Consider the following 27,758-nt stretch of genomic DNA (forward strand, 5'->3'; position numbering starts at 1 on the left):
GGGGGGGCGGGAAGGGGAAGGGGGGGGGGGGTTTGCGTGTGTGTGGAAGGCGGGAAGGGACTGCGTCTGTGTGAGGAGAGCGGGAGCGGAGGAGGCGGGACGGCTTCCCGGCCCCGGCGGGAGCAGCTCCTCCTCCTCCAGAGCTCCTCCCCGGGCCGCGCAGCCGAGCGCTGTGAGGAAACGATATTTAAAACAGCGAGGAAGAACCATGTGAGGAGCAGAAGGAGCCGCGGGGCGGGATGGGCGGCGTGTCACCTACCGCGGGGCGGGCAGGGCGGCGGTGAGGCCGGGCTGACGCTCCCCGCAGCGCCGGGGCTCGGCTCCGGCTGCGCCCTGCCCGCCCGTCCGTCCGTCCTCCGTCTCTTGGTAACCCCGAAGGCAACTCGAGAAACAGCCCGGGACCTGCCACCCGAGACGCAGGCGTTTCTGCAGTTTTAAGGTGGAAATCCTGGCCTGCGAGCGCCCGGCTGCAGCTGTCAGTTTATTTATTTCTCCCCCCACCCCTCCCGAAGACTAATCTTGTTTCGAAGGTATCCTCAAGTTGGGTCAAAACGGCGGAATCTCGCTTGGAGGGGAGCAAAGAGCCGGTAGGTTTCGGCTCGCAGAGCCTCCAGCCCCGCAGAAAGTTGCGGGGCGGTCTGTCCGTCCGGGCGCGCTTGCTTTGGTTCGTCAGGTCTTGTGCTGGGGCTGTTGCTTTTATTTTTAATTTGTTTTCGGAGCGCTGGACTTCCTTTCTTCAGCAAAGGACGAGGAAGTGTGGTTGGTGTGAGGTGGGGAGTACTTGGGGAGCGAAATCTCCCCCCGAGAGATTTGCCTCTGTTGAAATAAATTGTGCAAATCCAGCCGTGCTCTGTTGTTTCTAAATAATAGCGACTGATTCGGGATGTTAAAATCCTGAAATGGAAACGCCGACAAATTCTGATACTCTTCATTCCCCCTGCTTTCTATTTTTAGAGTTGGTGGGCGATTCGACTCTAAACAGTAAGTCAGGTCTTTAAAAATAGCAGCAAAACTTAAATGACAATCAAGTGAGCAATAACAGTATTGAAATAGCATTAAAGATGTGGCTGAAAATGACCAGAAGTCACTTATTTAGCTCCTCGGCACAGCAGGACTCCTTGCAGCCCGGGAGATCCTCCTGCGTATTGCAGGGGCTGTTAAACCTGGGCACGGTGAAGTGAAGCATCTGGTTCCTTTCGGAGTTGAGGATTTTTAAACCTTTGGAGTTACTTGAAGGTTTAAGGTACCCTTGGTGCTTTAGAAAGAGAATTGCCTCGGATGTCTGTGGAAGAGTAACAGAGATACCAATAATTTTGGAGTTTGTTTTAACTGGCAAACAAATATACCAGTTGCTTTAAATTTAGTCTAAAAATGGGAAACTGGAGAGGCACGGCTTTTTTTCTTTTTCCTGGCAATCCTGACGTGCTGTTTCCCAGGGTAATGCAAAAGCCTTATAAATGAACATTCCAAAATAAGGAGGGGTTGGTGAGAAATTTTCCAGAGCAAATCGTCAGTAGGAAGAAATGATTGCCAAATTTTATCTGTTTTCTGGGATTTGTTTTGAAATGAGAAGTTACATTGCTCGGAATGCACTTACCCAGGAAGTAGTCCTTAAGGTGCTCCACTCTAAGCTTTGAGGCTACGTGCAAGGACACTGAAGAGGGTTTAATTAAACGTAATCAAATATTACAAGATTCCTGATTAAAAGCTATAGAGCTTGCTTTCTGCTGACGTATGAGACATACTATTTATTTGTACTTCAGGGGAAAAAAAAATTTTTTTCGTCTCGCAAATCATTTCTGTCCTGCGCTCCTGAGTAACTAGCACCCTTTTGTTTTCTTCCCTGCCCGGTTTTAATTCTTGTTGACTAGCCTAGCAAGAGGCAAATGAGCTTGGTATGTCCCCGCAGGGTGACGGAGTGCAGGCTGTGCATCTGAGTCAGAGTGTGTGGGCATGCGAGAAGGGCTGTGTGTGAGGTGGGAGTGTCTGGACATGTACGAGACTGTCAGTGTCAGATGCATCGCGGGAGGAACAGGGTGTAAGCGCTCGAATTCCTGTGTCTAAAAAGCCAAGGATTAAATCCTGGCCCCTGCTGAAGTCCGTACGAAGTTTGCCCTTCGTTTAAGTGAAGCCGGTGGTTCTCTGACGATGCTGCTGGGTGAGATTGTGCGAGGGAGGGTCTATGTGAATGGAGTGGGAATGTGTACGTCTGCCCGTTTATCTGGTGGGAGAAGAAATGGTGCGTGAATGTTTAAAGTGCGGTGGGAACATTCAGGGCTGTGTGTGCGCGCGAACGCTTCTGTTCTCGGGTCTGTGTGTGAGGAGGGAGGCATAAAAATGAGCAATGCAGTGTTCACTTTTGTGGAATATAATGAACTCAAGCGCTGTTTATTATTAAACATCATCACAAGGAGGAGGGCATCCGACCATCCCCCTTTCCTGACCCCCCTCTGGGGACCGTGTGTGCGTGCCTGAGTGTCTCTGAGATTTCATGTGTGAGAAGACGATGAGTGTGTGTTTGGGATTAATTAGCCTGAGTTTAGCTGGTTTCATGCTTTACGTGCCTAGGGGCTACCCACAGTCACAGAGAAGGGAGGAGTTTGCTGTTGCTGGCTCAAAATCCTCTCCAGGGGTGATCTTGTTCGTGTCAACCATGAGCAATTAGAGAGATTAACTGTCTTGTTTTCCTTTCTGCCCTAGATTGATTCTTGTGAGGCTCTGGGACATTCGAAAGTGATTTGGAGAGAGCAAAATCTGTGTCTGATGGACACCGAACCAAAGCCAGCGTGTGTTGTGCAGCAGGCTCACTGCCCAGGAATGAAGTGCCCTCCTTCAGAGGACTTTCCTCCTCAGATAAGACTGTCTGAAAAGATACCACCAGTGAAGCCTTGCTTCAAGAAGAAGCAGCAAGTGCAGAAGAGACTGGACACAGAAACTCTCCGGGCTTTGCGGCCAATCTTCACCAGTTTGCTGGGAGCTGGGAGCTTGGACAGGGTCTTTGTGCCCCGAGGCCAAAGTGGAGGTCATAGTGATTTATGTGAACCTGCTATGAAAAAGCCTCTGGACCTCGGTACTTCTTGCCCCCAACCAGAAAATAATGTGACTGTGCTGGTGCCAACAGCTCCAGATGTGCAGAGTCAATTGCCAGTAGCTCGTCCTTCTTCTGGGCATCCTGAGCAGGATGTCCAGTCAGGAGAGCAGGGCTTCTCACCAGAAACTACTCCTGGAACTGCTGCTGATAACAGTAATGAATCATTCCAGGATCATCATCCTTTGCACCCAACTGCTAGTGATGGTGCAGCTTGTCCTTTGTTCCCAGACAAGATTCTGGAAAGCTACACATCTGGCTTATTCCAAGAGAATAGCTGTCCGATGCAATACAATTTGAACCCAAGCAATAAATTCAGTGCTGGGATATTCCAGGATAAAAGTGAAGAAGCTTCTCTTGATCTGGTGTTTGAGCTCTTGAACCAGCTGCAGTATCACACCCATCAGGAAGATGGAGTAGAAATCTGTGTGGATTTTCTCCAGGGCACTTGTGTTTATGGCAGTGATTGTCCCAAACATCACACAGTCTTGCCTTACCATTGGCAAGTGAGAAGGACAGCAACCCAGAGTTGGCAAAGTGTGACCAATGATTCCCAGGAGCATCTGGAAAGACTCTACTGCAACCCTGACAATGATAGGATCAAAGTGAAGTATCGGTAGGTAACTGAATTTACTCCCTTACTAGCAAGGGTGCTTAACTGAGCAGTGGTGCAGAAATGTAACAGAATGCGTGTTCTTTTTTCCTGGTGTTTTGTATACAAGTGTTTTATAAACCCTGTGATGATGTTACCTGAATAATATCTAACAAGTTTGCCACAACGGAAAATTCTTGCACACATAATTACAACTCCTATTTAGGATCTGGAAAGTTTGAAGCTGAAGGACTGTTACGTGATATTGTACTTGTTCTCGACATTCCTAATTAGAAAAAGCGGCAGCACGAATGAGCCTTTGCAGTGATTGAAACTGGAATGATACAGCAGTTGCTTTCTGTCACTGTGAATACAGATTGACTGGATGCACTCCAACCACAGTTTTCGTCATTACATTCTAGGCAACTAAGATCAGATAGCTGCTCTTTTAAGTCCTTTAACTGGAAATTTCATATAGTTGATAATATGTGGTGATGATGCAGCTAATTCGCTATGAACAACCAGAGTAGTACCTTCAGAAATGCTGATCATCTGTTTAATTTGTCATCTAAAAATGTTAAACCATTTATTAGAAGTTATTGTTTCCTCTATACATAGTAGCATTTATCTACTCATTTTCTGAAATTAGAAAACAGCTTTTAAATTTCCCTGGTTATGGTATCAATTTAGGCTTGATTCTGCACCCTGAGATCTGAACCAAAGCTTCTTCAACTTTTATAATGCAGGTTCAGTTTCAAATCGTAGGGGGGAGGGCTGATGTTTACAAGTTCATCAGATCTATATGGTCCGTGTTCTTGTGAGGGCAGGGTGTAGACTGCTTTTTTTTTTTTCTTGGAGGAAGCATACAATGCAAACTTCTCATATCTTCTCTACCCTGCCATAATATGTGAACCCAGTGCAACTCATTCTAGTTATCGTCAGTTCAAAGTGACGCTTTGTAGTTCTGTAGTGAAAACTTCAAAATGCCTTTGCCATCTGATTCCCTGTGGATTTGTTCTCCCTACCTCTTCTTCCTTCCACTTCCTGGAGGAAGTATATCCCTTCTTCCTTAATGTTTTGATTTTCATTTACTGTGCTGAGATTTGTCATTAGGCACCAGAGACCCAATCTCATGCTTAAAGTCAATGTGAGTCTTTACCTTCACCTAACTGGACGTTGGATTAGGCACTAAAACTCAGGCTCCATCAGCCTACGGATTCATCCTTTTTACTGAAGACAATACCAGAATATAGATACCCCACAGTGCAAATGAAAGTGAAGTAGGAAATAAGAATCATATGTAATAGGGAATAATCGTATTTTATAGAATAGTCTTGAAAAAATATGCCAGTCTTTTTTTTTTTTAAACAATCTTGTGACTGCATAGCAGATAATTTGCAGTATTTTACAACAGAGAAACTTCCATTTTTCCAAATATTTTAAATGATTTCTGAAAACAAACCAGCAAATGCAGACGTAAGACAAGCCCATGCAAGTAATTTAAATGCGAGCTCTGTGCAAACAAGCAAAAAGTTTTTGTTATGAAGCCTGTATCACAGAATCCATCACTACACACATGATCTGCATGTTCTAAACGATGGAGTTAAGAATGATTAATTTTAAAAGAAACAATGCTTCGTAATTGCTTATTCATCTCCAGCCTGTAAAATTGGCTGAATAGCGTTGTCCGCCTTTACACTTACTTTGCAGGTTTCCAGTCTGGTGGGTATTTTGGTCTCTTGGTACACAGAGTTTCTGTCTGTCTGAACCAGTTGGGAAGAAACTTAGTGGGTGTGTTGCCAGACACATGACATCCTGTTACGGGGAATGAAGTCAGAGAAGCAGCATGATCTCAGAAAAGCCAGGTGTGCTGGGTTGGAGCTCCGCTGCTGCCTCTGTAGTGGGTGCGAAACTCTGCTGTTGGAGTGAAGGCAGATCCTTTGAGTTCAAAGTAGACTTCATCTTGTTGAGTTGAGCTGGCCGCCCAGTGAGTGTCTGCCTGACTTTTCTATAGGGACCAGTAGACTGCTGAGACTAAAATGAGTTTAAACAGCGGTGTTTTCTAACTAAATTCTGTTTCGAGCTGCTAATTCTATGGCCTGTACTCTTCTTCTTTCTCTTAAAAGACGTTGTGAAGATCTTTGCTTCAGCCAGTGCTACGAAATCATGCCCCAACACAAGGTTGGATAACCCTTGTAAATTTATAGTATCTGCTTACCATGGAATGACATATTAGCAGTTTCTGTAACTCTTGTATGTATTTGATCCCTTGGAAGAGCTTCATGTTTGTGGATCAGTATCAGTGAGAATCTAGGAGTAAAACTTTTTTTAAGACTAGAGCTTCTGATTTCAATCATTGAATCTGATACAACTGAAGACTTAGACTTAGCGTGGTTTTAAGCCAGATTTTGAAGCGGAGGGGGTAAATGTTTGACTGTGTACCATCCCCAGTTTCCTCTTACGCATGGGAAGAACCTGCTGAACCTTTCGACGTGGACTGCTTGGAGTCGGAGTGACTCTTCCCGGAGTTCGCCAGAGGCCGGTTCCCCTCCCGTCCTGGGCGATGTTGTGTCTCCTGGCAACGAGATGCAGATAGCAGTGCGTTGAACCTCGCCGAGAGGCTCGCAAACGTGCTAGAACAGCTCATCGTTCACATGGTTACCGCATTATTTGGCTAAAGCTATTAATCTCTTGTGGTCAGACTAGCTTTACAGGCTTATCTCTACAGATTGCGTACAACGAGGAAATGTCTGTTCAGCAGTTTGCGTGTCCAAGGAGGGCCGTGCAGAAGCCAGCCTGACAACCCGTGGGTGGTAGTTGTTTATTCTCCTTTGTTTTAAACACACTTTATATGGCATAATAGGTAGTGATTACAGTCTGCGTGCATAATATTGCCATTGTGTGCCGCTCCAAGAAAGCGGGGCCGCTCACGGAAGTGTTGGACTGTTGGCTCAATTAGAGAATAAGCTCTAAATTCAAATACAATGCTCTTCAAGTAGCTATTTATATAAATCTTTCTTCATCTTAATGTCATTGAGATGAGTAATGTAAAATATACATTAAGTTGTTGCCTCTCACCTAAAGGAACACGATCTGAAAGTAGGAGAAGTGGTAGACCTTGTTTAGTTACTTCTTTGTAATACGACTGCCTCATACTGCAGTTTGGCCTCAAACTGAATATAAAACTTTATCATAAATTGTTTATATTTTTGCTTTCTTAGGTCTATCAAGTACTTAAAGCCAAATACCAAGCAGTCTAAACAAATGAGGGAATATGAACTTAAGCAGGTTAAAATACTTAGAAGCACTTGGTTCCCTTCATACATTTGAGGAGAGGCCCTGGAGAAGTTCCAGCTTGCAGCGAAGTATTAGAACAATGCCAAGTGCTGCTTTCCAGTGTGAGAGTACCCAAGCTGGGATATTTTAAGATGCTCTTTAGTAAGGGGAAATACTTGGCTGCAGAACTGAGCAGGTTTCCCCCCACACACCTGTCCTATCATGCATATGTTGCTTTTCAAAATAAGCAACATCATTACTGATTACACGAGGATTTGTTTAAAACAACTCTGCAGTTCCTGACCCATCGGTTCCGTCTCTTTGCCTGAAAATTCTACCCCTTCTCTTGGCAGAGAGACATCCCTGTGTGCCATGGGAACTGCAGTTCAACTACGTGTACCCCGGCATATCCCAACTCACGTGAAACAACATCTTCTCTTATTTGCTTTGATTTCTTCCCCCCCTGTAATTTCTATAAGTTTTATGAAATGGCTGCTTCGAGCTAGAAGAGAAAGGCCAAATGAAATGGCTCCAGTCAGGGAAAAGCAGGTGGACCTCCAATAGTACGTGTTCTGCCTGGGAGCAGCTGACTAATTACTCAGTATACATGCATGGTTCTTGGATGAAGTCAGAGTAAATATTGTGTGTTCCCCAATGGGACAAAAATAAATGTACAGGAAACTAGATTTCCTTTGTTTTGTGTTCATGGGATAACTTGTTTCTCTGATGCTGTTAGAATATGCTGATATGATTTTAAAATCATATAGAGCACAGTGGAAGCATTTCAGTCATTCAGGGACTTCTGGAGGTCATCTGACCAATTGAATAGTTAAATTTAGGAGGTTATCTTTCTGGTCTGCACAGCTGCCACAGTGTATGAGATAACTCATGTGTTATTGATAACACCGGAGATGAGAAAACAGCTGAAATTCATTGTGCCTGGTGATTTTGTGTGTGGTGTTTCTTGAATATACACAGCTGAATGGTTTTGAACTTCTTTTAATTCCTTGCTAGAAGGAATGCAAGACAGAGACTCTAAATAAAAAGCATGTGAAGTGATTTTAGAAGTGTTTGCCTTGTGCTTTATAATAGTATGCTCCAGTGAATTCCTGTTTGCTCCACTTTATAGTATCATTTACATATGAAATAAAACTAATTGGCTTCTAGCTATACAAATCTAGGGAAGTTACAAGTGTTATGCCGAGCTGCCATAGGAATCAGCAATCACTTGTATATCCCTTTTCTTGTTTCATGTCGATAAACAGATTACAGTTTTGGAAACAGCTGTCACCTGGCTTCAGGTTGAGGTCAGTCTGTTCCCTGTATACTTATGGTAATAAAACAGTCCTTTCTGAAACAAAGATTTATAATGGGTGAGACAGATTGCGCAGAAGAGTTGCTTACAGGTAATGCAGCAGGCACAGGGTCGTAGCATTGTCTGCCTGCCCGTTTCGGTGAGGAGGAGGAACAGAAAGAGTCTGTTACAATTACTTGCTTAGCAAGAGCCGTGGTCATGAAGTTCCCTCTTAATTGGTACACGTGCTTGTTGAAATCGGTAGGGATTTGAGCTGAGTAATAATTGCAAAATTTGGTACTTGTAGTCCAGTGTATAAAGGAGTCCTTTTTTGGGAAGCTGGATGCGGAGGGGGTGATGTGAAACATTGGATGGAACATTCAGAAACTCAGACATCCAGAGTTGGCGGTCACTGGTCAATGTCTGACTTCTACATGATCATCTTATGTAAAGCATTGATGAAATTGATGCAGTTTCATTATATATCATAAATCTCAGAGGTATTTTAAGTCCTGAGAGTGGACAGAATTCTAAAAAAACCCAGGCCTGTCTGTGCAGAATGTTTTTGAAAAATGGGGCTTTGAAAGTGGGGCTCCAGCTAAGCATTTTAGAAGTGTTCATATTGCAGCTTTGTGAAAGGGAATGCCTCTCTCATGATGTGAAAACGCTGTCCTAGACCAGCTCTGTTGCCACTCAGAGCTGTGCTTATGCCGCCTCTAAAATATCCACTGATATAAAAATTACAGCTAACAAACAAAACTCTCTGCAAAACATATCCTGATCCGGTGTGGGTAGGAGACCTTTGAAACTAGCAATCTACCTCAGACAAGGACATCCATGTTTATCCTCTACTGCAAACAGAAGATGTAACTTGGATTTGAATTATGAAATATGGTATCTGCAGTAATCCTTGGAAGATTTGCATGTGTTTGACATCCTCATTGCTACAGACTTTTAGAACTTAACAGTACTTCACACCAAAGAACCACTTTAACCCAGTACCTCATGTTCAAAAGTGGCCAATAGTGGGTTTCTTGGGAAGAGTAGAACAGAACAAACATACTTCTCAGTACAGTCTCTTATCTACCAGCAGTCATGCCTCAATGACTTCCTGATCCAGAGATGGTATCTTTGTGTGTGAGAGAGCTTGATAGATTGAATTTTTTTGTTGTTGGTGGTTTTTTTTTTCCCCTCTCCCTGCCAGAAAAGATCTGGGGCCAGGCTTTCATCTAAGCTGTGTATATATCTGGACCAGTATCCCAGTATTTGTTTCAGACTTACAAACATGCAAGTCAGGCTAGACCCTCTAACTGTGAAAATTACAGAAGGTTGCTTTTTCAAGCACCCCCAGTCACCAACTGTAAAGGCAGGAAAACCTGCCTTTCCAACTTGAAAAAATAAATATAGGAAAAGCAGCAAAGCTACTACTATACTGATAGATTTTCTTTTTTTTTTTCTGATGATGATGGAGTCTTTTAAGCGTAGAGGCAAATCTTTCTGTAGCACCTTTCCCTTTTCTGAGTCTCACTGTAGACCTCCTGCATGGCTTACAGTCACAGAAGAGAGAAGCAGTGTGACATGATGAAGGAACCAATTAAATAAAACATGAAACTAATTTCCTGCCCTGTTACCTGCTGCCCCTCTCTTCAGTTTAAGAATGATGAGAACCTGACACAGTCAGGACCGCGGGATCATGTTTACCAGCTTGTTTTTGTTCTTGCCCTGATGCAAAGCATTGCTTCTGTGAGGGAAGGTTCCTGTTCTCTTTTCACACTTCTTGTAGCAATAACTAGGCTTTGGCTGCATTTTTATGGCTATGTTGCGAAGGGCTGTTTGATGCATGTCCCTTTGTGAGTGTTACCTGGGCCCTTGCTTACTGTTGCTTCCTATGGAATCAGTGTTGGTTTTGATGGGAGCAAATTTTGGCTGCTGTTGTCTAAGATCTGATGATCCTGTTTCAGTACCTTTGCTTAAAAAGAAAGATCTTATTAAGACAATATACTCCAAGTGAAGTTTGGTTTCATACAGTGGAGTTTAAACACTTGGTCCTTCACCCAAAGCTGGACTACAGCCTGCAGCTTCAAACAGCTGTTTGTTACAAGTAAGGTGAAATACTGCCGAGTTTGGGTCACCAGAGAGTGTAAATGCCTGACTTGCATCTCCTACAGTAACCCAGCTCAAGGTGACTAATCTTTCAAACTTAAGTACAAAAGCGTTGCGTACCTGTTTGGCTCTTTTAAGTTCATTTGTTCCCCTGAGTGGCTTTTAGGTTGTTGCTATTGCAGAGAGGAACTGGTTTAGTCATAGAGAGAAAATCAACAGTTTCATCATCTAAGTGCTGTTTAACTCTCAGTCTTGTTTCGTATCACAGCTGTTCTGATGGGAACCGAGTTTCATTTCCTGTACAGACCTTTGTTGATTGCTAGGTTTCTTTTTTTTCTGAACCCTGTTTGCGGTAAGACTCATGACATATAACTGAACTTAGGAGAAGAGTTGGAAACCACATGCATTTTCGTAGCACTTATAAAAAAATTTCTCCCTGTCATCTATTTGTACATAACATCTAGCGAACATTTGTCTTATTGAACGGAAAGGGCACAGATGATTCACACGTTAGACTGAAGTTCTTCAGAAGGATGCAAGGAAGACTGAGCTGACATATCCTTATTTTAGCAGGCGACACTTGTCTGAAAAAGGACTTCAGTGTTGTAGCTTGCTAGTCGAGGTACCTACTCCGTTCAGTGTCCTGAAGAGATTATGTCTTTGTGTTATTTCTTGTAGTTAGGGTACAGAGAAAATGTAACTTCCTCAAGGAACCACGTTCTGCTATTGAGAGCGCTTGTGGAATTTTAGTTTGAACTGCGCTGTTGTACAACACCAAATTTGGGTTTGTGTGGTGTGTTCTTGAGAGTTCAATATGTTTATTCTTTCAGTGCAAATAATTCTATTGAAGTGCTTTATTTTATAAATAGAGACCTTTATTTGCTTAGTCGGGGAAGAGAAGTTCTTAAGAAATCTCTGTTCCCACCTCTGTCGCAGATCCTCTGTGGGACTTTGGAGGAGCTAATTTATCTCTCTGTGTATCTGTCTTTCCCAGGGAAAAATGGGGATAGTAATTTTCTACCTCAGAAGCAAGGTGATGCAAAGTTTTGTGGTGTTTGCAGAGAGGTTTAGTACATTCTTCTGTAGAAAAAGACGGCATTGTTCTTATTACTTTCTAGCTGTACTGAAGGCTGTTCCTGCTGCGTGATGCAAAGGGGTACTGGGAGTTAACACATTGCCCCACCAAGGTACTGGAATACTTCTGCTTTCCTGAATGTCTGACAAATTGTAGCCTTCATCATTGCCTTCCTGCTTTTCTCCAGGCTGGTATTTCCAGATAGAGACTTCGAAGTCCATGAGTAGCAACACTAGGGTTTTTTAATTTTTTTTTTTTTTTTTTGTCGCGTTAGCTACAAAACTCTCCTTTTTCCTTAACGCAAACTGCCCAGGAAAAGTACAAAGAGTGACAGACCCCATTCATGGAGCTCGTCTTTTGGAGGCGGTGCAGAGGAGGAGTTGGGATGCACCTGCGCACAAGAAAGGATTTTAATTGCTGGGTTTGTGCGTGTGTTTGTTCTGCTGCTGTCACCATCGTAGTACCGGTGTGTTTCATTGCCATCGCATGCGAGCATCTCCCGGAGGTGCCGTTAGTTGTGCAATGATGTGCCCGTGATGCGCTACGTGTTTTCTCGTGCTCCCTTCAGGGCACAAAACAAGGTGATGTGTGCCTTGCTGGTTTATTGTTGGGTTTTCCCTCCCCCAATCTATATCTTATCCACAATCTATACATTATGGAGGATACCCTTTACTATAGATAGTGTATGCTGTTCTTAAGAAGTAGTAAATCATTATACAGTGCTGACGATAAAGTTATGTTATGCTAAAGAACATATCAGATGTAACCTTGAGCATCTCACATTTTTACTGTTCTTGAACCCTAAATTTGGGGTCTTTTGCCTATATTTAGGCCTCGGGCAGTTCAGAGGTGCAGTTGTCACATTTGCTTTCGTCACTGGCGTCTTAAAGCTGAAGCCAGGAATGTAATCACGCAATCACTTGCTGTAATCACAATTCATTTTTTTTCATGGCTTTGCATTATGTAAGCTGGTAATAGGCTTTTTAATATACAGAGGAAGTGCTTTAACTGAAGAGCTATTATTAAACAACTTTGCTAAATATATTTTAGGATTTCAGAGCTTAAAAGCCAGTAAATGTTATAATTTAAAAAAGTTAATACTTCCGAACAGAGAAACACACTGTTAAAGAATGTAAATGAGCATTGGAGTAATATATATTTTATGTGCATCAGGGTTTTTTGTGAAAGAGTATCTTTCCTTATTCCCAGTATTAAAATTAGGGAAAAAAAACAAACCAGGTAGGCTTTTGGGCACATCGTGTGTTTTTCAGATGCAGTCACTTAAATAAATGCAATTGTCTAAAATTTTCAGCTGTATAAAATAATGTAGTGTTATGCTGAATAATTAATTGTTAGGTAGAAAATGTGTGTAGAGTTGAAAAGTTTTTAGTTAAAGTATTCAGGGAAAAAATAAAACACTTGTGTAGATTTCGGGGTGTTTAGATATTTTGGTCACTTAATTTTCTGTTAAAATTAATAGGAAGTAGCATTCTAAACACTTTACCAACTTGAAAAATAAAAATACCATTTTTAAAGCATCCCTAGTTTAACAGAAGTTGGAGTTTCAGGAAGATTCTGCTGTGTTACATCCTGAAACTGCTGAACTTTTCCCTATTCACAGCTAAGGGAAATGGATAGAGGATACCATACCAAGAAATATCTCGACTGCATTTTTTTCTTCAAGAAATAATTAGAGCTTTTTTTGGCTTCTGAGCTGGCAGCTCTTACTCTGAGAGAAACTTTAAGGAAACCCAGGTGGCAACTGCCCAGTGCCGGTGTCCCCATCTTTAATTGAAGAGGGATGGGTTTGGATGGACGAAGCTGAAAAGCAGTGTGAGGTACGCAGGAGCGAGGCACGCACCGAAAGGTGGGTCGCTGAGAGATGGTGTGACCTTTAGTTCTCTTTAGGAATGGGAGAACAAGAACACTTAAATGTGTTGCATCATAGGTAGGCTTTCAAGAAGAATGTTTGAAGGGGTGGTAATCGGCTGTTTCGGTGCTTGATGGCTGGGCTCTCGTTACAGCGAATCGTCAGCACAAGTCAATGAGCGACGACCATCCTGCCCTTCTCAGTTTGCTTATAAGGGAGGGGAATCTGGTAAAGAAGAGGCAGAAATGGTGAGCTCCAAAAATGTAAAAAATTCCAAACAGCAGACGATCATTACATTTCTCAGTACTGAGAAGTAATTTGGCACATTCTATGCAGGTTTTGCACAAAAATGTTGAGCTTTCAGAGCAGCTATTTCCACTGTAAGCTGTCATTAGCTGCCGCCAGCCTTATAATTCTTAAACAGAGTCTTATGAGATATGTAGATGCACGCTTAGCTGTGCACAGATTTTGTTTGTTGTAGGAAAAAACCTTACCACAGTTTCTTTTACTGGAATCGTATGTGAAGTTTTCGTCTTGTTACAGCACTACTAGAAGAACGGCATGTAGAAACCCTACAGTTCCCCACCTGTTTTGCAGCTGGAACCTGTCTGCACACAAATACCCTTTTTTGCATATGCACTGTCAACCCAGAGTTTCAGGAGTTCATCCTGAAGATCTGCTTGCTCTACATTAAAAGCAGGAGAAAAAGCAGTCTCGTACTGTGTTCGTGTCAGAAAGTGGTTTTCCTTCTACAGGGTCCCTCCCATTGCGTTACTTTGATTCTCCTCGCTTTGCTACAGAGCTATGTGTGTCTGTTGGAGACTGTATTTTAACTCAGTTAAGCCCATATGAGAAATACCCAAGTCACGTACTGGAAGCCAGCCATGTTTTGAGTGCCTGTGGAATTTGTTTTCCAGTCTTCAAAAGTTTACAGACCTTTAACTTTTTAGGACATTAACCAGTATGTGATTACTTTGAAAAGAGTTCAGCATGCTAGTGAATAATCTTGATCATGTTTAGAGTGTATGTTGATTTTCAGATTCTCTTTGCTTTGCACTGTGTTGGCATAGAACTACTGCAAACATTTTTTCATTATCAGTTTTCACTATAATGGATGCAACATAAAAAGTTATAAAAAAATGAAATAATCCTCTGGGTTTTACCACCCTTAAAAGAAAACAATTTACTCAAAAAGGTTTTCCATTTCTTTGTACTTTCTTGGAGGTCACAGATCTTTGGAGTAGGGAGAGCCGTGTTACAGTATTTGACTTGAAAAGAGATTGATGTGAGAATGAATGGTTGAATTTTGAGGGTTTGTATTGAGAAATATCTTTTGGGGTATTTGTTTCATACAATATGCAGCACAGTATCTGGGGGTCTCAATTCAGGGCTTGGATTTGTAGCTGCAACATGACCCCAAAACAGTTGAGTCCAACTCCTCACTCCAAAAGCATAATATAAACAATATCAATCGCTAAACGTGCCTGTCTCAAAAATGACAGCTTTGATAGGCACTGAAATTCAGAATTGTAAGACTACGTTTTGATAAGAGAAAGTAGCATTAAAAATATATTAATGAAGAAATTGGCTGAAAAAAGCTTACGGTGAAATCACACTTATGGTGCTGCCTGCAGATACTATAAATAATAACAGAACTTGGTATTCCAGAGAGATGATTTCCTCATGATTTCACACATTGTTTTCAAATAAACTAGATTGTAGCTTGTTGTCATGGAACAAAATGACTACACACCAGGAAGATGGGGTGATCTGTTATTAGTCTTTTCACTCCAGAAAGGGTGTGTGGTTTTTTTAAGCCCTGCATTTAATTCCAGTCCCTTCATACTGGTCATTTATTTTGGTTAGTGCTAGTTTTCCTTCTGACTAGATCTCATAACTGAGTTTTGTATTGTCGTACGCATTTTCTTGAGCTGTGTGGGTGCCCGTGCACCAGCCACTGATGCAGTGGGCTGTGGGATGTCAGCTTTAATTAGTGTATCAAACTTCTTGCGGTGGGATGCAGCTTGGAGGGGAAGACACGGGTTATTAGAATACACCTCCTACGCAGAATAGCCGGTGTCCTCCCGTACTCGTATTCTAACCATAATGATTTTGTGTGCTGTTGCTGCAAGTAGGGAACAGACTGTTAAACCTATGGATTTGGCATGATAGCGTCGTCCCGACAAAATTTTCATCTTAATTAGCGTGGTTCTGTGACAGTTTTTAGAGAGCCACGTGCAGGCAACTGGCAAGATGTTCCTTTTCGGTAGCAAGTTCTCGGTGTGAAGGAGAAGGAAGGTGGCTGGAGCCGTTGCTGATGCTGTGGCAGGGACAGCCGTCCCGGGGGACGACAACTTGTCCCTCCAAGGGCTCGGACGGAGCTCGTGCCGGCTGGGGACGAGTTGCAAAAAGAATGGGTTTTGCATCCAAAGAATTTGACGTAGCTCATGGAGTTGCATTTTTCAGGCATTTGATTTGACTTTTGGGACTCTTCTGTAAGTCTATATGAAAGTTTATTGAAAACAAAGAGAGCAAACTAAATTTACCCAAACAGCAGTGGATCAGATCCCCTGATGGTGAGCCCATCAGAACAGACACATTGTCTCTTTGTCTGTCTCAGGAAAGCCTTAATACTTCAAACTGCACTTAGCCCTTCACAGACCCAAATGCAATTAATTGATGATGATAAACACTAAGAACAGCTACGCACCTGTACCTCCTGTTGAGAAACGAAGGACCATTCCAGCTGATCATCATTTTTTAAAGTGAGAACTCTTCAGTAGTTTTCTGTGAAAGTAGTATAATAAAACTCTTCAGGAACTGTACTGGTAAGAGTGTGAAATAGCTAGCAAAATTGCAGCCATTCTCAAGCAAATCTGTATGCATAAAATCATATAGATGTTTAGAGTAGCTGTCACTTGATGTGGCAAATTTCATTTAAAAATAAACTGTAGATTTCAAGTATCAGCTTGATTTATGTTTACTGTTAAGAATTCAAAGAAAATATTTTATATAGTCTCAAAAGCTGCATTTCCACTTGCCAAAGATTAGTAACTGTTAATGAATGCCAGTAAGCTGACAACTCGTAAAGAGATTGTAAAAGTAGAAAACTAATTATGTAAACAGCATTATTTTGAAAATATGTTAATCCCGGTTCTAAAAAAATGACTTTTGTAGGGAATGAATATTACTGTTATTTCTTCCAATTTCTGTGAATTTCTTAAGTTCTTGATTGCTAATAAACCAGTGATTGTCTAATGAGCAGCAGAGCTTTAGAACTCCATGCTTTACTTGAGAATGTTCTTTAATTTGATGTCTCTCTCTTCACTCTGACTAATGAAACAGCATTCGAAACTATTTGCTGAGGCGTTCCACAGTCACTGTTAAACACAACTTTGTAAAGTGTAGAGGAAATGCACTTTTATTTTCCCCTTTAGATAAAGGGTATACTCAGGTTCTTAATTTGTAGCACCTTGTTGTTGTTGGGTCCTTTTGAAAGTGCCAGTTGCTTTACGTGAAGTTGTATACTGGCGTTGATTTTTGTAGCAGCAATATAGCTGCTCAAAAAAAAAAAAAAGGCCAGTATTCCTCATTGTAGGCTCCAAAATTGTGAAATCACATTTCCTTTTCATATTATGCTAGTTCTCTTCTGCTGCACGTGATGAAAGATACTCGAACTCTCCAGTGGATTGGCAGCAGATGCTCCTCATCTGGAGCCATTTACATTTTCTTTTCTTCCCTGAAACACTAACTTTCACAAGAATAACCTTTTGAATAGTGTGTGGCTGCTTCATCAAATATGGTTGTGTGTTGTATTTACTTAGTATGCTCAAAATGTCAAGGGTATGTATATTGATTTTTGTACCATTCATGCATACTGAATATATACCACTGGACGAGGAAGGCTGCTGGGTTTGGGTTTTTGTTTTTCTGTGCTGAAGACCATGGGTTTTCCACCAGTGTCCCCGGAGACTTTTGAAGAGTTGCTTTGCCCTCACAGCTCTTCAGGGTCCTACTCTACATGCTTGTCCCCATGTTGTGCCCAATTCAAGCTCATGGGACATCCTCATGGTCAACGGGGGTTGTGTGACATGTAGTTCTGACTGTTTTGTTATCTCGGAGTGATCTTTTTAATGGATTACAAAAGGTGAGAGTTCTTTTGTTTTTCTTGTTCTTTCCAGGGGACATGAGTTTTGGGTAGATTTGAATGTTATGAAATTATATGAAACTGTTGAGTTTGACCAAATGCGGCGGCTGTCCACACCTTCCTGCCCCAGCTCCAGCTCCAACTACTACACGGTCTGGAAATACTTCTGCAGGGACCACTTTGGCTGGAGAGAGTACTCTGAGGTACTTAACATGTTCCAGAATCCTGCTTTTGGGTTGTAACAGTATATACTATAAACTATATATACATTTTTAGTCTGTTTCCTCTTTGAACGTTCCGGAAAGTTACTTAGAGTTATTGTTGAGGAAGATAATCAAGAAGGTCAGTGTTGAACTGAAAAAAGCAATAAAAGGAGAACTGTGCTCTGCTCTGCTGGACTGCACCTTGAATTATCCCTGAAATCAGAGACACGGAGACTGACCGAATTGTCAAATTTGAGAGCAAACTGGCCCACGTCGGTACCGAGAAAGTCCCTTCTAATCCCTAGAAATCTGGTTCTAAGACGGGGGGTGGGGTGGACAGCTTTCTGCAGCCTTTTTAACACTATTACCACTAAGCTTTGCAGTTTTTAATTTATTTACCTGTCCCCAAAGACATCGCAGTGCAGGACGTGAGCCTCCAGAGTCGCTGGATCCAGCCCTTTGCTGTCTCGCTGCTGCAGCTGGATGGTCCCACAGCTGCCAGCCCCGGCTCCTTAGGGACCTTTTCCTAAATATCTAGTTGAAATCTATTCACCGACGGTTTATGCACACTCAATCCAGCGTCACCATTGCCCTTTGGTCTGCAACAGCCATGGTTTTCCATATCAGGTTTTAAATAGGCCTTCTCTCTTTCAACTCTTTAACCCCAATTATGGACACACAAGTCGTGTACACTGTCTAATAGTATTGTGCTAGACTGGTAAAACCAAACAAAACCAGAATACTTCTGTTCACTTCATTCGAGTAAGCTCTCCAGTAAGCCTTTTAAATACCTGTGGTAGTTAAGAGCTCATCTTTGGCTGGCCAGAGCAGTACCTAATATTTTGAATAAAACCTCATCAGTGTCTTACAATGTTGGCAGTACCAAAAATATCTCCACCAGTGTAAACTAGATCACGTTCCTCTTTTTCACAGGCCACACTGACTTTGTAAGCATGGTAGGAAGGTTAAGGCAGAGCACTGTATACAGTTTGGGGCTTTGCAAATGAAAAAAAAAAAATGCAAGAACTGGAGAGAGTCTGGAAGAAAGCACCACAAACAACAAGAAATTTAGGATGTTGGACCTGTGAGGAGAGGTTAAAAGAACTGGGTTTCCCTAGCATGGGGGGGGGGGGGGGGGGGGGGGAGAATATATTAATGCATAAAAGATTGTTCTACAGCAGACTTCTGCTTTTCACATTCAGGGGGCAAAGAAAAAAGTAAGTAATTTGTGGCAAGGGAGTTTTGGGTTAGATGCTGGTAATAACATTTGACACGTAAAAATATGATAGCACCAGCACCAATTATGTAGGAAAATTGTGAAACCTGCCTTGTTGGCAGATTTTACAAACAGGTAACAGAACATTTTTCAGCAGTCTAAATGTTCTTGTGCCTTAGAGCAGGGGAAAGAGAGGAGATGGGAAGGGAGTAGAGAGAAGGGATTCTTTGAGGTCTCTGGCAAAAATATTAATTTTTTGAACATGTAATTTATCATGTATATGTTTTTTGTTTTCTTAATTTTCTTGAAACAGCCTGTTGTAAGATTGATAGAAGAAGCCAGCTGCCGGGGTCTGAAAGAGGTTCGGTTTGTTACCTGGCATAATCAGTATATCCTAAACATCAAGGATGGATTCCAGCAAAATGCGTGTTTCAGAAGAGAAATCAAGAGGAGACCCCTTCTTCGCTCATGCATTGTGCTGATGCCGTTTTTACAGTACGTATCCCAGCAAAATGGAAACTTTGCATTTGTTCTCCATGTTGGTCTCTCCATGAGAATTGTATTCCTTAAGATGTGACAAAGAAATAGGCATCACTGGGTAGAAAAATCAGAAGCAATAATAAAAAATCTCGGTCATACTGGCAGCTCTCGCTTGCCACTTTTCAAGATAAATATTACCTGAGGAAGTCCTTACTGCAAGGCTCTGTTTATTATTTAAAGGTTATAATGTACCTTGTGGATCTCGGAACATCAGAAGTTCAGACGTACTTCAGGTTTGCCAAAGTATTGTCCAGTTTTCAGCATCTCACCGGCTATAGCGACTGCCAGGCTATCAGTTCTAGGTCCTATAAAAACGAGCGTTCACAAACATTTTGTAATTTTCAAGCACAATTAAAGAATGCCTTGTTTTTATTGTCATCTCAACTGGGGGTGAACACGCTCACCCATCAAAGGCATAGTGAGGAAAGTGTTGTGCTGTAGTCATTTTTGATTACAACTCATAAAAATACCATTTTTGTGATCTCACCAGCACAGCTGGAAACATTATTGTCAGAGTTCAGTAGTTAGGAACATATTGTCCTGTTAGCAAAGGGGTGGAAGTCATTAGTCTGACTGGCAGCTTGGCATGTGGGCCAATCAAAGGAGCTTTAACTGCTGCAGTAGGGCTAGAATGCTCATTAGCCTGCAGAGTCGTTACCGCATCTGATTGCGAGGTGAACGTGAATTTGGTCAGAGCTTCCAAACACATGGTTGTTGGAAACATTTTTAGATACGGTTTTACAGGAAAGAAACCCAAAATTATTGAAGAAGTACTGGGAGGATGCAGGTAAAAAGTCCAACCGTGGACTTTGTGGTTATAGCAATTCTGATTATCCTCTTAACGAACAATAACAATTTTGCTGATGTTTTGCTGCCAGCGACTGCTTTACTACAGTGTAAGTCTATAATTTTGAGATAGGCTAAAATTACGCAATTCCCACTAATTTTAGTGGACCCTTGACGGTTCTACACTCATGCGGCTCTGAAATTTCAGTTGTTCTGCAGTAAACCTCATTCTTGTTTTCTTTATCTAAAGACCTTGTGATGCTCACTTAAAAACCTACCAATTCTTGGCAAGGAACAAAAGAGTATTTTAAATATTTATGGGAGCTATCCTTAAGAAGTCAGTATTTGCCTCCACTTGTCATGCCATGCTACCTGAGATTTTTCATTTCCCTCCCCTCCCACCTGCTTAAATCTGTTATAAAAGTGGGAAAGAATTCTTGAATAGAAACAGTGGGAAGTGGGTGATGGTGGTTGACAAATGCTGACTTTTTAATGGCTTCCCTTGTATAATAAATGCTTACAAATAATTTACACTAGTCAGAAAAAATGAACAAAGTACACCAAAGGATTGCAGTATTTTTATTGTGTTTGATGTCTTACTCATTAATCCATAACTTATTGTTAATCTGTGCTTGGTCTTCCAGTCCAAGTGTGAGTGAATGAGGTTCTACAGTAATGTTTTTTACCCATTGACTTTAGGAGGGGAAAAAAAAAAATTAAATACACAATGTAATATTGCAGACTACTGTTTTAACAGTCATTCTTAGAAAAATTCATCTTCTGGGTTTCTGTTGAACTATTAATAAGCAGTGAGAAGAATTTTGAGTTGAGTCAAATCCATGCAAATGAAGTGAGGTCTCTTTTTAGCTTTGAACAGCAGGTGAAAACCACATGAACGCTTTTTTAAAGAGCATGTCTGCTCTAAAAAGTGTGAGTGCAGTTACAGTTGACTGTCTCTCTGATCCAGATCAAATATATCAGTTTAAAAATAGACTATTTTCCCCCTAACTTTTTTCCCAGACCTGAAAAGCTCAACCTGCAATCAGAAAATCACGTGAAATTATTTCTGGGTCACACAAAAAAGTCACACACAGGCTCATATATTGCCAGCATTAAATATTCTGAAAGGCAACCTTAACTGATGTTTCTGTAGGTAAGATGTGAATAGCAGTAGAGTTCTTATTTATCTAGATAATTATGTTGGCTCTGCAGAGACAAGCAGGCTAACGAGCAGGGAGAATCAGCAGTTGCTCTGTGATTGTGTACTTCGGGAACAGACTGGCTGGGTGCAGAAGTCACGGTTTCGCGGCTTTTCAGGCAGCATCGTGCCTGAACAAAAGCAGATTGATTCCTGGAGAGTCACTCTGGAGAAAATGGCTTTGCCTTCAGCAAAGCTTTGAGAGTTTGTTTACTTGCCAGTAAACTTTCTTTTTACAAAGACGGTGTAGGGAATCGAGTTTGTCTGCTGCTCCTGTGTGCGAAATCCCATTGCGTATAGGCAGGGAGGCAGGATTTGGCCTTGGATGTTGTCAAACCTCAGCTTGCCCAAGATGAATACACAAAGGATTCCCTTTCCCCATTTCCTCCTAGTCAGAACAGGTTTTCTCCTTATGCGTTGGCAGTGATATGTTATCAGAGCACAAGTGACCTGAGAAATTACATGAACTTTAATGTTCATTAAAATTTAATTTAATGAAGTTTAATTTAAGGTCATCTGTGGGGTTTAGAGACAAGATTCCCCTTGGGTCACCTCCAGCCAGACAGTGAGTACCTGGGACTTCATAGTCTTCCCTAAAAAAAGCTGCCTACTTCTGAGTGGACCTTACCTATTTGCATTCATTGCTGGTTGGTCCTGGAGTCAAGAGCAGCTTTTCCTGTAAGAATACTTTGGTAAAATACTCATCTGATGAAATTTTGAGATAGTCCTATCTATTCTTGCAACTGAAAGGGAACCTCACCAGCTTGCAGGAGCTGAAGAGCTGTGTGCTTCAAGTGAAAACCAGAGCCTGAACCTGCAAGCTTTATGTGTTCAAAGTGTTTTCATTGACGTAAGTGGGAGAACTCCAACGGGTGAGGATTATTCAGCTGAGTAAGGCTTGCTTGTTCAGATTATAATCAGGGGAACATAAGCCACAAATGCCACGCTCTTTATCTAAATTTAGCAGCTTCAAGAGTGTGAAAAATTCCGCAGAGGTGCAGGTATTTATTAAGAACGAAGTCTGGCCACACCACAGCTGATGTCCTTAACTGGATTTTACTGGTGTCTGTTCTTTTTCTGGCATCCGTGCTGCTTCCCTGCCACGGCCGTTACAGGCAGCAGCTCCCCTCCTGCTCCCCTTCCCGACCCCTTATCTGGCAGTGTTCCCCAGAGGAGGGGCTGGTCTGGTGCATGAAAAGAAGCAACTGCAAATGCAAATCTACATCTGGCCCATGCAAAGGAAAATGAGAGAGCCTTCCTCGGCACGGTACTGGCTAGTACTGAAAACACAGTGTCTCCTCTTCTGCACAATGCAGTGAAATATCAGCAAGTTTTGCCTATAAAATGTTATTAGTTGGGGTTATTCATTATTCATGCTGTACAAGACAGTGTATGTATCTACCCCTTGTATTGTATTTTAGGGAAATTAGGTCGAATGTTGCCACATTATTAATCTTTTCTTATTCCTTATGTCCTACTTGCTATGTTAAATTCACTAATGCTTTATAGCTACCATACAAAATAATTGTATTTGGTAGCGTTCCGCCTGTCTGTAGTTTATAACCCCACCCCAGAATGTGAATAATGATAATAGTAGGCTTTTAATCTTACTGCCTGCTGGTGTTTTTCTCTCCATGGAACGGCATCCCTGAAAGTCAAGATTTTGTTGTTAGTTTGTGTGGATGGAGGTGTTATTAAAATAGCAGAAATAGCTGGCATGTTTGTTTTAAACAAGCATTAGAGAGATGTAAATTGTTACAGAACTGAAGAGCAGCAACTGCTTGAGATACGTTGGTGGTGAAATAAATGTGATTAGAAGCTCTTCTGTTTGTGACTGTTTAAGCACAATCTTTTTCTCCTTCCCCGACTAGGACCTTAAGTGGCAACTCTCCAGTGCCCTCTCCGTCAGCTGAACCAGCTTCCTCACATGTCTTATCTCCGACTGCTGTTACCTCTCCGAACTTCTATCCTGAAACCTGGATTAGTATGGATCCATCTCAGGACTTCATCCAAGTGCCTGTTCTGAAGGAAGATAAAAGCTATAGAACCATTTATAACCTGTTTCACAAGACTGTGCCAGAGACCAAATACAAAATTTTGAAAATTCTGAGAGTGCAGAATCAGTTTCTTTGGGAGAAATATAAAAGGTAAGAGAATGCAAATACCATTCTTTTACAGTTGTGGAAAAATACCTTAAAATATGTGATTTGGGCTGCAAAATGGACATTGATCATCAAGTAGAATACATGAACTCCAGGTTTACTGAAGAAAAGGAGCATTTTCAGTTGAACTACTTTATCAGAAGAGTACTGAAAAATATCTTACCCTGAAATTTCCTGTGTAAGAGGTTTAATACACTATCTACTGATAACTTCTGTAGAATAATCTTCACAGAAACTTCAAAATAAATCTAAGATATCTAGTTGAAAAACCTTTCCGTTCACTTTCAAGCTGAACGAGTAGGCATTGTTTTCATCAAATAATCTCTCTGTTGAAGACAGCCATTAGTGCCCTGGTTCCCCAGAACATGCGAGCCAGGGTCTTACAGTGGTCTCGCAAAGACAAAACCCTGTGTCAGTCAGTCCCGTGCAAACCAAGGGTGCTGTGTCTGAAAGTTACCATCCGTTGACCACTTCGTAACTGATAGGAAATTAGATTTATGGATTCTCTCTCCCTTCTTAAGAAGGGCAGAATCTCAGGAGGAGTCAAGGGATGGGCTGCGTGAGCAGACTGACATTCTTACAGTATTCACGCTGGTCTAGAGCATCTTCACCCACCCTGCCTCTCAGTAATTCCTCTCCGTGGCCTCTTCTGAAGCTCTAGTGGGATTTAATTTCTGCACAGCCCTTGTTTTCACTCTGAGGAAGATTTCCTTCCGCATCCAAGGTGGAATACAGGCAAAGATAAGCAGGCACTTCTCAAGCTGCTTTGCCTTTGCCGCTGTGCGAGTGAAAGAGCTCTGCCTCCAGCAGTATTGGCTCGGGACCTTCCAAAAATACTTATTTCACACGAAAGCTTTATTTGAAAGTGGAAGACCCACTTTGCTATCTGTATAGAAATGTTTTCGTATCTCCTCTTACAACTCTACTATTCTAGAGGATAATACTGATACTTTAAGAGCGGCAGCGAAAACTGCTTTTCCCTTGCAGGTCTGCAATGAATACTCATCTTCACTTTCCGTTTTCTTTTCCAGGAAAAAGGAATATATGTCAAAAAAAATGTCTGGGCTCGACAGGATAATGAACGAAAGGCATTTGTTCCACGGCACCTCCCAGGATGTGGTGGATGGAATCTGCAAGCACAACTTCGACCCGCGCGTCTGTGGGAAGCATGCCACCATGTTTGGACAGGGCAGTTACTTTGCCAGAAAGGCAAGCTATTCCCATAATTTTTCCAAAAGGTCACCCAAAGGAGTTCATTACATGTTCCTGGCAAAAGTACTGACAGGAAGGTACACAGTGGGTAACCACACCATGAGGAGACCTCCACCGGTGAACCCCGGCAGCATTACCAGCGACCTCTATGATTCCTGTGTGGACAATTACTTTGAGCCTCAGATTTTTGTCATTTTTAATGACGATCAGAGCTACCCTTATTTTATTATCCAATACGAAGAAGTTAGCAACACTGTCTCCATTTGAAAACTTGTGCTGCTAAATTACTCATTTTAATAAACTTTCTTATCTGGCATCGGTAGCAGTTTTTGTGGAAAAAAAAATTTGGACGTTGCAGAACTGATTAGATTACTTGCTTGGAAGGAACTAAATCTCAAAATATAGAAAAGAAGATCTGAAATGACCAATTGTGCACTTGCTGTTTGATTATGTATGTGCAAACTGTAAATATTTTTTCATTGTTTATAGTTGCAAATCTGTGCCTTTTGTTATAAAACACTGTTTATTTATGTTAGTAAATATTCATGTTTAAAAAGCGTGCGTGCGTGTGTGTCTATAATTTCATTTGCGTTCTGCGCGTGTTAGAGCGGCTAGAAAATCGCTTAGGCCCTGATCTCAAAGTCTTATGGATAGCCATTGCTAGATAATCAGAACCAGATAATTTTCATCCCAAGTATATTAAGTAAGAGATTCTCCCAACCACTATTTTTTTATTACTGTATTTCCGAAAGATTGGGAGAGGTTACAAAACAAACATCCTGCTCATACTTTGGATTATTAAACAGGACAACACAAATAAATACATCATTTTCTAAAATCAGCCCTAAGTAAAATTAGGAAGAGGTTAGTATAGCACGCAGTCCATGAGGGTTTAAAGCCAGATGGCTTCCCGGTAGCCGATGGGACATCCAGTTTATCACTTTTTGCCGCCGCGGTGGGAAGTTAAGTAAATAATGGTTGCCTCCATTCCGGACCTTGGCATAGTTAGCGTTCTTGGCTCAGTCCGTTTTCTCCAAGTCATCCCCGAAGCACCGTGGTGTGGCGGAGCCCGTGCCACACGCTCACCGGCCACCGGGCCAACCCGGGAGCCAGCTTGCCCACTGACTATCGCCTGGGCTTGTTCCACCAAAGTCATCAGGAGCTTGTCACAGGCACGCTCAGGTCACTGCTACCTTACAAAGGCTGGAACAGGCTGGCTAGCGTGACGAAAATTTTAGTTCTATGGCAAGTGGCATAGCTTACAGCCCAGTAAGGTTAACTTTGATGCTTTACAGTTGTTCACCTCGTGCGGCCTGAGTTAGATACACCCGCGATGCCCTGTCCTCATTAGGACCTTTACGAAGTGTTACGCGTCTCGTTATAAAAGCTACACCTGCTTTATTAGTGCAGGTGTGGCCCGGGAGCCCTCGCCTGATGCTCAAGAAGCCCGGGCGGCTGCTGTACCTCCGCCAGCCCCAGGAGCAGGTCTGGTGGGTCTCTGGGGTGGGATGGGACCTTCAGACTCAGTGCTCTGCAGCAAACCTCCTCCAGCTGAGCCTGGAGCTGCGCTTTTGTGATAACCTGCTTGCTATCCACCTTCTCTCCGGAGTGTTTTGGCACAGGAGGGAATTATTTACTCCCACCAGTGCTCTACTTGTTTCTGTCCCACCGGATTGTTCCTCATCACCTGTAGTAGATCAAACCAGCTCGTAGGTGGGAAGAGGGGGAAGATCCAAGCAGCTGGTTCCACTTAACTCCCAGTCTCTTCTGAGGCCCTTGGCAGCACAGGGAGAGCCCAAATTTGAGGAGGTTTGGCTTAGAGGAGGAGACATTGGCATGGTGGGATGGGAGCTATCAGCTGGGATACACCACACAGAGGAGCTGGTCCTGGCTGTGGGTTGCCTCCCCAGGAGATGATTTTGGAAAGGTAAGGTGGCTTGTGGCTGATGATGAAGTAAAGCCAAGGTCATCTCATTTGAAAAGCTGCTAAATCTTCTGGCTTGCCTTCCCTTCTTTCCGATGATAATCGGGCTTTCCTGCAGTAGCTGAAGCTACGCCTCGGCAGTCCCGGGGCTGCGAGGCGGTGGTGTGCTCGCGTGCATTTGGTCCAGCCATGGTGGAATTGGGGTGGAAAGGTGAAATTCTCTAATTGTTGGTACGCTCTACAGATGCCTTGCTGGAGAGCGCTGCCTGCGGAGCCTGGCTCTCTGGGGGCACGGGGCAGCATTTTGGGGGGCAGCTGGGGCTGGGAGTTGCTCCAGCAGCACAAGCTGATTGAGTCGGTTACGTTACGTTTACAGTTGTATCTGCGTGGGCATATTTTAGAAATGTCTTTACACGGGATGCTGCAGTTATGTCAGATTTAAGATTTACTTAAGGGACAAAGATCTGGAATAAGGGCTGATGTTCTTGCAGCTTTTGTGTTCAGTAGTTCCCCCATCAAAGACTTCTGGCCAGTTGGAGACTCAGATGAACAGGATCAGTATGGGAGGTGGGACTGCTGCCAAGGGTGGGAAAAAGCATTTGTCGGGGAGGGTGAGTTGGGGGCTGCAAAGCCTCACGCTGGGGATTGGAGGCTTCACTCCATTCTCAAGCCGTCATCGGGGGAATTGGTTGTATTTTCTCCTCGGGTGTTGTAATGGGGTTTTGGTCTTCTGGGACCTTCTCTTCCACACTGCTGATTTGCTGCTGACTGTTTTCTCCAGCCGGTGGGATGCTCCTGCAGCCCCGTGCTCGCTGCCCACTGATGCTCTGGGGGTGGCTTTCCTGAATCTTCACCTTTTTAGACTTTCTTCGTGAGCACATTGAAGCGGCTGCAGGGATTGCTGATAACAAGCTTGGTGACACGCTGCTGACAATGTATTGAAAATATTTATGTTGTTTCCATGCCAACCTGTTCCAAGTATATAAACCATCCTGGAAAGGCTTATTGAATTAGCAGCCCCTCAGCACGCGGTGTGTAGTGACGTGGTCCTGTGTGGAGGGCACAGGACCCG

The 27,758-nt window shown here is 42.6% G+C and overlaps 1 protein-coding gene across 4 annotated transcripts in view; it reads left to right on the plus strand.

Annotated features, from left to right (window-relative positions):
• The window catches only part of TIPARP (TCDD-inducible poly(ADP-ribose) polymerase), a 41,994-nt gene extending 16,677 nt beyond the window's left edge, over nt 1–25,317 (plus strand). For 3 of the 4 annotated variants that reach the window (XM_010584927.1, XM_010584928.1, XM_010584929.1), the window contains 5 exons: nt 2,701–3,704; nt 17,480–17,648; nt 19,178–19,359; nt 23,260–23,535; nt 24,582–25,317. In XM_010584927.1, coding sequence (XP_010583229.1) covers nt 2,764–3,704; nt 17,480–17,648; nt 19,178–19,359; nt 23,260–23,535; nt 24,582–25,029 — 2,016 coding nt within the window. In that variant the 5' untranslated portion in view covers nt 2,701–2,763 and the 3' untranslated portion in view covers nt 25,030–25,317. Of the gene's footprint in view, nt 1–506; nt 588–2,700; nt 3,705–17,479; nt 17,649–19,177; nt 19,360–23,259; nt 23,536–24,581 lie in introns of those variants that run through there. The other variant, XM_010584930.1, reaches the window with a different exon arrangement.
• Nucleotides 25,318–27,758: the final 2,441 nt, after the last annotated feature.

The sequence above is a fragment of the Haliaeetus leucocephalus genome, unplaced genomic scaffold, assembly GCF_000737465.1.
Source record: "Haliaeetus leucocephalus isolate CR32 unplaced genomic scaffold, Haliaeetus_leucocephalus-4.0 Scaffold1014, whole genome shotgun sequence".
Lineage (NCBI taxonomy): Eukaryota > Metazoa > Chordata > Aves > Accipitriformes > Accipitridae > Haliaeetus > Haliaeetus leucocephalus.